Source organism: Maniola jurtina, chromosome 15 (genome assembly GCF_905333055.1).
Source record: "Maniola jurtina chromosome 15, ilManJurt1.1, whole genome shotgun sequence".
NCBI lineage: Eukaryota > Metazoa > Arthropoda > Insecta > Lepidoptera > Nymphalidae > Maniola > Maniola jurtina.
Genome location: NC_060043.1, coordinates 4,390,014 through 4,400,380, shown reverse-complemented (window position 1 = coordinate 4,400,380; position 10,367 = coordinate 4,390,014). Strand labels below are relative to the sequence as shown.

The 10,367-nt window shown below is 40.0% G+C and overlaps 1 protein-coding gene across 1 annotated transcript in view; it reads left to right on the top strand.

Moving 5' to 3' along the window:
* The first annotated feature begins 83 nt into the window (after positions 1-83).
* LOC123872377 (lissencephaly-1 homolog) overlaps positions 84-10,367 on the top strand; it is a 51,189-nt gene continuing 40,905 nt past the window's right edge. The window contains exons 1-2 of the mRNA XM_045916609.1: positions 84-290; positions 9,964-10,105. Coding sequence (XP_045772565.1) covers positions 10,068-10,105 — 38 coding nt within the window. The 5' untranslated portion in view covers positions 84-290; positions 9,964-10,067. The remainder of the gene's footprint in view (positions 291-9,963; positions 10,106-10,367) is intronic.

Below are 10,367 nucleotides of genomic sequence, written 5' to 3'. Positions count from 1 at the left end.
TACAATTTCTACCTTCATCTCTTTCTTTAGGGTAGCCATACAAATAAACTTCTAAGTTGCACAAAATCATTAACAGATGGCACTGCTAAACTTCAGTTTGCCGTTCGGAGAAGGAGAAAAAGAAAAATCGAAACTCGTCGTCTCGCCATTGTATTGTATCAAGCGAATTGTGTGAATTTGAGCCCTTGGAACGAAACGGTTTTCTGTCTCGGGTCTTGTGTGTGCAGTGTGAATTGAGTGTGTGCCAATTTTCAAAACAAAAGTGCAAATTGTAGTGCTTTTACAATCTCGTAAGTATACATTGAATAACGCTAATCTAGGTTTAGTGCAATACCCTACGATTGAACTGTCTCTTGATCTTCAGCTGCTTACCGTTCAATATGGCCGTTCTGCTATTTGCCGAAATTTTAACTAATTGCCAGCTTACCAATTTGTCAACATTATTTCCAATTCATCTTTCCTTATGTCCAAGGAACTTCTGCAAATTCTTCTGTTCGTTGATGTGGCAAAATTGACAGTAGATATGGATTTTGACGTTTTAATCTGAGTCATTTCCATGCCATGTTCTTTCAGATGATTTTACCATTTTCGCGCAAAATAAACGAGCCATTTCCAAATTAACGAACATAATTAGGTACAAACTGTTCAAAGTACGTTATTGTTGATAATCAAATCTCGTTCAATGAGACATGACTATATAAACAGATGCTTAAAACCAATTCTTTCAGCCTAGAATTGGCGATCGATATGTCTCAAGATTTAGACTGATAAAATAACCTCTATGAATTACTAATTGCGGATAATCGTAAGTGAAAAGTTCGTGTTGTTATCTTGTAATTGTGTAATCAATGATTAGTGAAACAGGTTCATTAAGGACGTATTTGCACACTTGTATAGATTTTCGGTACGCTTTGTGGCTAAAATATACTAAGTAAATTGGAACTACAGATTGCTAAAAATAGATTGGTCCTTTATCTCCAGAGATCGAGTAATTTTTTGATAAAATCATTAATTTTGATACTATAAGAACGATTTTCCTTCACCTCTTCCACGCAGAATTAACGATTTAGGGTCAAGTTTAGGTACATTTTTCTCAGTTTACGTACGGATTTTATTCTTCTAATAAATATTTTCCGTTAGCACATAATGTGCACCTCAAAATATAGGATTACTATATTAATAATAGTATAAAAATAAATAAAAACATCGTGTATAAATTTTTCACGTATTTTGCTTCAACCGCAAACCTTAATACAGTGCACTAAGGGTTATTTTGATATTGGGCAGGCAATGGTATGATTTCAAAATTATATCAGTCAGCGGCCAGCCGCCTTCGTGGGTGGTCTCTGCGTCGGTTGCTATAATTTTTTGATGTGGAAAAGATCGCTGTACGAACACAAAATAGTTCGACAAAACCCTAACTGATATTTATAGGTACTTATTCCGTGATTGTGCTGATATTTTGGCAAGGTAAGATAATAATGATAATATTATGTACCTATTATCACATTTTATCGTTAGCTGGATTTTTTTCATGAGCATGATAGTGATCTGATAGTGAACTTCGAAGGCTGCGACAGGAACTTGAAGACTAGAAGAACTAGATGTGTCCAGTTTGGGCTCGTTTTCTTAGTCATGACGAGATCTTACCTCCGGATTTGTGGAGTGACCTGATGGTATACCTCGAAAGTCACTATTGGAACTCGGAGACGAATAGAGCTAGGTGTTTCGAGTTTGGGCTCATTTTCTTAGTCATGATGAGATCTTACCTCCGGATTTGTGGAGTGACCTGATGGTATACCTCGGAAGTCACTATTGGAACTCGGAGACGAATAGAGCTAGGTGCTTCGAGTTTGGGCTCATTTTCTTAGTCATGAAGAGATCTTACCTCCGGATTTGTGGAGTGACCTGATGGTATACCTCGGAAGTCACTATTGGAACTCGGAGACGAATAGAGCTAGGTGTTTCGAGTTTGGGCTCATTTTCTTAGTCATGATGAGATCTTACCTCCGGATTTGTGGAGTGACCTGATGGTATACCTCGGAAGTCACTATTGGAACTCGGAGACGAATAGAGCTAGGTGTTTCGAGTTTGGGCTCATTTTCTTAGTAATGATGAGATCTTACCTCCGGATTTGTGGAGTGACCTGATGGTATACCTCGGAAGTCACTATTGGAACTCGGAGACGAATAGAGCTAGGTGTTTCGAGTTTGGGCTCATTTTCTTAGTCATGATGAGATCTTACCTCCGGATTTGTGGAGTGACCTGATGGTATACCTCGGAAGTCACTATTGGAACTCGGAGACGAATAGAGCTAGGTGTTTCGAGTTTGGGCTCATTTTCTTAGTCATGAAGAGATCTTACCTCCGGATTTGTGGAGTGACCTGATGGTATACCTCGGAAGTCACTATTGGAACTCGGAGACGAATAGAGCTAGGTGTTTCGAGTTTGGGCTCATTTTCTTAGTCATGATGAGATCTTACCTCCGGATTTGTGGAGTGACCTGATGGTATACCTCGGAAGTCACTATTGGAACTCGGAGACGAATAGAGCTAGGTGTTTCGAGTTTGGGCTCATTTTCTTAGTAATGATGAGATCTTACCTCCGGATTTGTGGAGTGACCTGATGGTATACCTCGGAAGTCACTATTGGAACTCGGAGACGAATAGAGCTAGGTGTTTCGAGTTTGGGCTCATTTTCTTAGTCATGATGAGATCTTACCTCCGGATTTGTGGAGTGACCTGATGGTATACCTCGGAAGTCACTATTGGAACTCGGAGACGAATAGAGCTAGGTGTTTCGAGTTTGGGCTCATTTTCTTAGTCATGATGAGATCTTACCTCCGGATTTGTGGAGTGACCTGATGGTATACCTCGGAAGTCACTATTGGAACTCGGAGACGAATAGAGCTAGGTGTTTCGAGTTTGGGCTCATTTTCTTAGTAATGATGATATCTTACCTCCGGATTTGTGGAGTGACCTGATGGTATACCTCGGAAGTCACTATTGGAACTCGGAGACGAATAGAGCTAGGTGTTTCGAGTTTGGGCTCATTTTCTTAGTCATGATGAGATCTTACCTCCGGATTTGTGGAGTGACCTGATGGTATACCTCGGAAGTCACTATTGGAACTCGGAGACGAATAGAGCTAGGTGTTTCGAGTTTGGGCTCATTTTCTTAGTAATGATGAGATCTTACCTCCGGATTTGTGGAGGGACCTGATGGTATACCTCGGAAGTCACTATTGGAACTCGGAGACGAATAGAGCTAGGTGTTTCGAGTTTGGGCTCATTTTCTTAGTCATGATAAGATCTTACCTCCGGATTTGTGGAGTGACCTGATGGTATACCTCGGAAGTCACTATTGGAACTCGGAGACGAATAGAGCTAGCTGTGTCGAGTTCGGGCTCATTTTGTTAGTCATGATGAGATATTACCTCCGGATTTGTGGAGTGACCTGATGGTACACCTTGGAAGTCACTATTGGAACTCGGAGACGAATAGAGCTAGGTGTTTCGAGTTTGGGCTCATTTTCTTAGTCATGATGAGATCTTACCTCCGGATTTGTGGAGTGACCTGATGGTATACCTCGGAAGTCACTATTGGAACTCGGAGACGAATAGAGCTAGGTGTTTCGAGTTTGGGCTCATTTTCTTAGTCATGATGAGATGTTACCTCCGGATTTGTGAAGTGACCTGATGGTATACCTCGGAAGTCACTATTGGAACTCGGAGACGAATAGAGCTAGCTGTTTCGAGTTCGGGCTCATTTTCTTAGTCATGATGAGATCTTACCTCCATATTTGTGGAGTGACCTGATGGTATACCTCGGAAGTCACTATTGGAACTCGGAGACGAATAGAGCTAGATGTTTCGAGTTTGGGCTCATTTTCTTAGTCATGATGAGATCTTACCTCCGGGTTTGTGGAGTGACCTGATAGTATACCTCGGAAGCCACTATTGGAACTCGGAGACGAATAGAGCTAGGTTTTTCGAGTTTGAGCTCATTTTCTTAGTCATGATGAGATCTTACCTCAGGATTTGTGGAGTGACCTGATGGTGTACCTCGGAAGCCACTATTGGTACTCGGAGACGAATAGAGCTAGGTGTTTCGAGTTTGGGCTCAATTTCTTAGTCATGATGAGATCTTACCTCCGGATTTGTGGAGTGACCTGATGGTATACCTCGGAAGTCACTATTGGAACTCGGAGACGAATAGAGCTAGGTGTTTCGAGTTTGGGCTCATTTTCTTAGTCATGATGAGATCTTACCTCCGGATTTGTGGAGTGACCTGATGGTATACCTCGGAAGTCACTATTGGAACTCGGAGACGAATAGAGCTAGGTGTTTCGAGTTTGGGCTCATTTTCTTAGTCATGATGAGATCTTACCTCCGGATTTGTGAAGTGACCTGATGGTATACCTCGGAAGTCACTATTGGAACTCGGAGACGAATAGAGCTAGGTGTTTCGAGTTTGGGCTCATTTTCTTAGTCATGATGAGATCTTACCTCCGGATTTGTGAAGTGACCTGATGGTATACCTCGGAAGTCACTATTGGAACTCGGAGACGAATAGAGCTAGGTGTTTCGAGTTTGGGCTCATTTTCTTAGTCATGATGAGATCTTACCTCCGGATTTGTGGAGTGACCTGATGGTATACCTCGGAAGTCACTATTGGAACTCGGAGACGAATAGAGCTAGGTGTTTCGAGTTTGGGCTCATTTTCTTAGTCATGATGAGATCTTACCTCCGGATTTGTGGAGTGACCTGATGGTATCATCGGAAGTCACTATTGGAACTCGGAGACGAATAGAGCTAGGTGTTTCGAGTTTGGGCTCATTTTCTTAGTCATGATGAGATCTTACCTCCGGATTTGTGGAGTGACCTGATGGTATCATCGGAAGTCACTATTGGAACTCGGAGACGAATAGAGCTAGGTGTTTTGAGTTTGGGCTCATTTTCTTAGTCATGAAGAGATCTTACCTCCGGATTTGTGGAGTGACCTGATGGTATACCTCGGAAGTCACTATTGGAACTCGGAGACGAATAGAGCTAGGTGTTTCGAGTTTGGGCTCATTTTCTTAGTCATGATGAGATCTTACCTCCGGATTTGTGGAGTGACCTGATGGTATACCTCGGAAGTCACTATTGGAACTCGGAGACGAATAGAGCTAGGTGTTTCGAGTTTGGGCTCATTTTCTTAGTCATGATGAGATCTTACCTCCGGATTTGTGGAGTGACCTGATGGTATACCTCGGAAGTCACTATTGGAACTCGGAGACGAATAGAGCTAGGTGTTTCGAGTTTGGGCTCATTTTATTAGTCATGATGAGATGTTACCTCCGGATTTGTGGAGTGACCTGATGGTATACCTCGGAAGTCACTATTGGAACTCGGAGACGAATAGAGCTAGGTGTTTCGAGTTTGGGCTCATTTTCTTAGTCATGATGAGATCTTACCTCCGGATTTGTGGAGTGACCTGATGGTATACTTTGGAAGTCACTATTGGAACTCGAAGACGAATAGAGCTAGGTGTTTCGAGTTTGGACTCATTTTCTTAGTCATGATGAGATCTTACCTCCGGATTTGTGGAGTGACCTGATGGTATACCTCGGAAGTCACTATTGGAACTCGGAGACGAATAGAGCTAGGTGTTTCGAGTTTGGGCTCATTTTCTTAGTCATGATGAGATCTTACCTCCGGATTTGTGGAGTGACCTGATGGTATACCTAGGAAGTCACTATTGGAACTCGGAGACGAATAGAGCTAGGTGTTTCGAGTTTGGGCTCGTTTTGTTAGTTATGACGAGATTATACCTTGAAACTTGTTGGAGTGCTCTGAAGGTATACTTCAAAAGCCACTATTGGACTTTCGAGTCGAGTAGAGTTAGATGTTATGAGTTTGAGCTCGTTTTGTAAGTTCCAATAGTGACTTCCGAGGTATACCATCAGGTCACTCCACAAATCCGGAGGTAAGATCTCATCATGACTAAGAAAATGAGCCCGAACTCGAAACAGCTAGCTTTATTCGTCTCCGAGTTCCAATAGTGACTTCCAAAGTATACCATCAGGTCACTCCACAAATCCGGAGGTAAGATTTCATCATGACTAAGAAAATGAGCCCAAACTCGAAACACCTAGCTCTATTCGTCTCCGAGTTCCAATAGTGACTTCCGAGGTATACCATCAGGTCACTCCACAAATCCGGAGGTAAGATCTCTTCATGACTAAGAAAATGAGCCCAAACTCAAAACACCTAGCTCTATTCGTCTCCGAGTTCCAATAGTGACTTCCGAGGTATACCATCAGGTCACTCCACAAATCCGGAGGTAAGATCTCTTCATGACTAAGAAAATGAGCCCAAACTCGAAACACCTAGCTCTATTCGTCTCCGAGTTCCAATAGGGACTCCCGAGGTATACCATCAGGTCACTCCACAAATCCGGAGGTAAGATCTCATCATGACTAATAAAATGAGCCCAAACTCGAAACACCTAGCTCTATTCGTCTCCGAGTTCCAATAGTGACTTCCGAGATATACCATCAGGTCACTCCACAAATCCGGAGGTAAGATCTCATCATGACTAAGAAAATGAGCCCAAACTCGAAACACCTAGCTCTATTCGTCTCCGAGTTCCAATAGTGACTTCCGAGGTATACCATCAGGTCACTCCACAAATCCGGAGGTAAGATCTCATCATGACTAAGAAAATGAGCCCAAACTCGAAACACCTAGCTCTATTCGTCTCCGAGTTCCAATAGTGACTTCCAAAGTATACCATCAGGTCACTCCACAAATCCGGAGGTAAGATTTCATCATGACTAAGAAAATGAGCCCAAACTCGAAACACCTAGCTCTATTCGTCTCCGAGTTCCAATAGTGACTTCCGAGGTATACCATCAGGTCACTCCACAAATCCGGAGGTAAGATATCATCATGACTAAGAAAATGAGCCCAAACTCGAAACACCTAGCTCTATTCGTCTCCGAGTTCCAATAGTGACTTTTGAGGTATACCATCAGGTCACTCCACAAATCCGGAGGTAAGATCTCATCATGACTAAGAAAATGAGCCCAAACTCGAAACACCTAGCTCTATTCGTCTCCGAGTTCCAATAGTGACTTCCGAGGTATACCATCAGGTCACTCCACAAATCCGGAGGTAAGATCTCATCATGACTAAGAAAATGAGCCCAAACTCGAAACACCTAGCTCTATTCGTCTCCGAGTTCCAATAGTGACTTCCGAGGTATACCATCAGGTCACTCCACAAATCCGGAGGTAAGATCTCATCATGACTAAGAAAATGAGCCCAAACTCGAAACACCTAGCTCTATTCGTCTCCGAGTTCCAGTAGTAGGTTCCAAAGTATGCAATTTCATCAAGTCGGGAGGTAATGTAATGCTATCCTTCTCAGATTATTTTAGTCATAGTAGGAGCTCATAATTTCATAAGCATGGAAATGTTGTTCATTGCCAAGAAGTCATGGTGAAATATTTCATCATCAGACCCTTAGTCTGTAGGCACTGTTCTACTTACTGTATTATTGTCAAGATACATATTTAAAAAAAAAACTGTTAAAAAAAAATAGATGACCAAATATAAAATAAAATAAAAGTATCAAAATCAAATCGATTCACTCATTTTGACGCAGCTGTGTGCGTGTGGGCAGTGTACTTATGTAGTAGTGCAATTTTGATACCTATTCATTTTGCAAAGACGTCCTTAATGTTCATACAAATTCAATGTAAACAATTTGTTACATTTTCTTTTATATCTCATGTTTAATATGAAGTTAGAAACTGATGTTTAACTTATTAGTTATTCACTTTTACTTATAAGATGTGGTTTAAATTACTTACTTGCCCATATTACTTAAGTAATATTATAAATGCAAAAGTGTTCTGTCTGCTAACTTTTATAATATGCATCCCAGGGACATACGTAGGCTACTTTTGTCCAGGAAAATGAAAGAGTTCCCACAGGATTTTCGAAAAACAAATCCACATGAATGATGCAGGTATCATCTATTTAATACCAAGCTAGCTTGCATCTCAAGATTGCATAGACTACTTTTTACCCTGGAAAAATCAAAGAATCTCCCCACAGGATTCAGGTTCAGGATTCTATGGGGCTACACAGGTTCTTGTACACCTGGTATCAATTTCACTGTATCTGATCTATTATGATTGCCTCCACTTCATATTTCCTCCTCAAAACCTGTAGCTACCAAATAGCAGCATTTACAGGATTATTTAAAAGCCTAAATCCACATGGATGAAGTTGCAGACATCATCTAAGTAGATAAGATATAACTTAGAATCTCATCTCATTTTTAGCTATGTTACAAGGCCTTTTATCTTATACTTGGACCATAATATTATATTGGGTCATTTGTGTACCCGGATCTTGGCACATCTGGACATTGGCATAAAGCATGTCTTATAAGTAGTTTTTGGTGAAAATTGGTAAAGATTGTTAATTGTATCTTAAATGGTAAAAACAAGCTATGTGGTGTAGTATTGAGTGTTGGGGAATATCATTGCTTTAAAAACAAGGTTTCAGATTCTACCTTTTGCATTTAATTCTTAAATTGTAATTATTTAATTTCTTAGGCCCCCTGCATTGTTTGTCCCAAAAAGTCCAAATTCTTGCTGAAATAGTCCAGTAGGTATTTATAACTTATTTTACATTGACAGCTGTTGCTTTTGCTGTGCATATAAATGGGCATATCATCTTGTTTTAAGTACATCAAAAACATCTGTTGGTCTTGACCTTCGCTGAGTAATTAATAAGTTGCACATAGTTGATATTGATGGTTATTAACCTAGTTTCAGCTTATGCCATGACTTTGTCTGTGTGTACTACACAAATTTCAACCCCCTATTTTACCCTGTTAGGGGTTGAATTTTCAAAAATCCTTTATTAGCAGATGTCTGCATCATAATAGCTATATGCATGCCGAACAGCCCATTCCGTCCAGTAGTTTGAGCAGTGTGTTGATAGATCAGTCAGTCAGTCAGCTTTTTCTTTTATTATTTAGATAAAGTACTTAGTATTTCAAATTCTGGTTTTTAACTATAAACTACTAGAGGATGCCCGCGACTTCGTCCGTGTTGATTTAGGTTTTTAAAGATCCTGTGGGAACTCTTTGATTTTCCGGGATAAAATGTAGCCTATGTCCATCCCCAGGATACAAGCTAATTCTATACCGAATTCTGTCAGAATCGGTGAAACTGTTGGGCCGTGAAAAGGTAGCAGACAGGCACACTTTCACATTTATAATATTAAGTATGGATCGGTATTATGTATTATTTACATGTTAATTTTACAACAGCCTAATAATTAAAATAATAATTACAGTTTACTTAAGTAATTTTGTTGTACACAATCTTCATATAAATTGAAAGCTCTAAATCTAGTGCTATTCTTTTCTACGAAAAACAGTATGAAAGGGATAGCAATACAACTGGCACAGATATTAATTTTACATGTACAAAAAATAAGCAGGCAATACATGTGCAGTTTTGATTGTGATTGTTGTTGCATGTCACCTGACATTTTTACCTGCTTAGTTTTTAAACCTTCATGGTTTTTAGCTCTTCTTCTAAGCAGAATAATTTTAAACATTCTTTTAAATACTTATGAAAAAAAATTGAGCTGTTCCATAAAATTACTAAAATTCCACCTCTGGTAGAGAAAAAGTTGTAATTTCTGATTTTTTAAAGTTACCATTTAACTGAACAGTTAAAATTACATTGGTGCTCATTTGGTTGTATACAATTTCTAAACTACATTGACAAATCTAAAAGTATTGCTATCCTTTTCCACAGGAAACATTGAAAAGGATAACACTATTTTAAGACCACCACTAACTGGTTTTTATTATTTGACTTATTTACTTATATTAGACTTACTTACTTATACTAGACTTACATACATACTTATAGTTACTTTTTTGTCATAGGTGTGATAATGGCAACGGCGTTTCTGCCGTCGCCCGCGTGAATTAGTGAGACTCTAGTGCAGTGAACCTCAAGGGCTCGCCGCCTTAAGAGTTAACCAACCACAATGAAAATGGTGTTGTCACAACGGCAACGGGAGGAGCTGTAAGTACTTTGTATTTTACACACTTACATTATAGAAATAGAAAGATTTTTAGACAAACAAACAGACAGACAGACAACAAAGTGATCCTATAAGGGTTCCGTTTTTCTTTTTGAGGTACGGAACCCTAAAAACCGGCCAAGTGCGAGTCAGACTCGCGCATCTAGGGTTCCATACTCAGGTATTTTATCCAACATTTTGCACGATAAATCAAAAACTATTATGCTTAAAAATAAATAAAAGTCAGTTTTAGAATGTACAAGT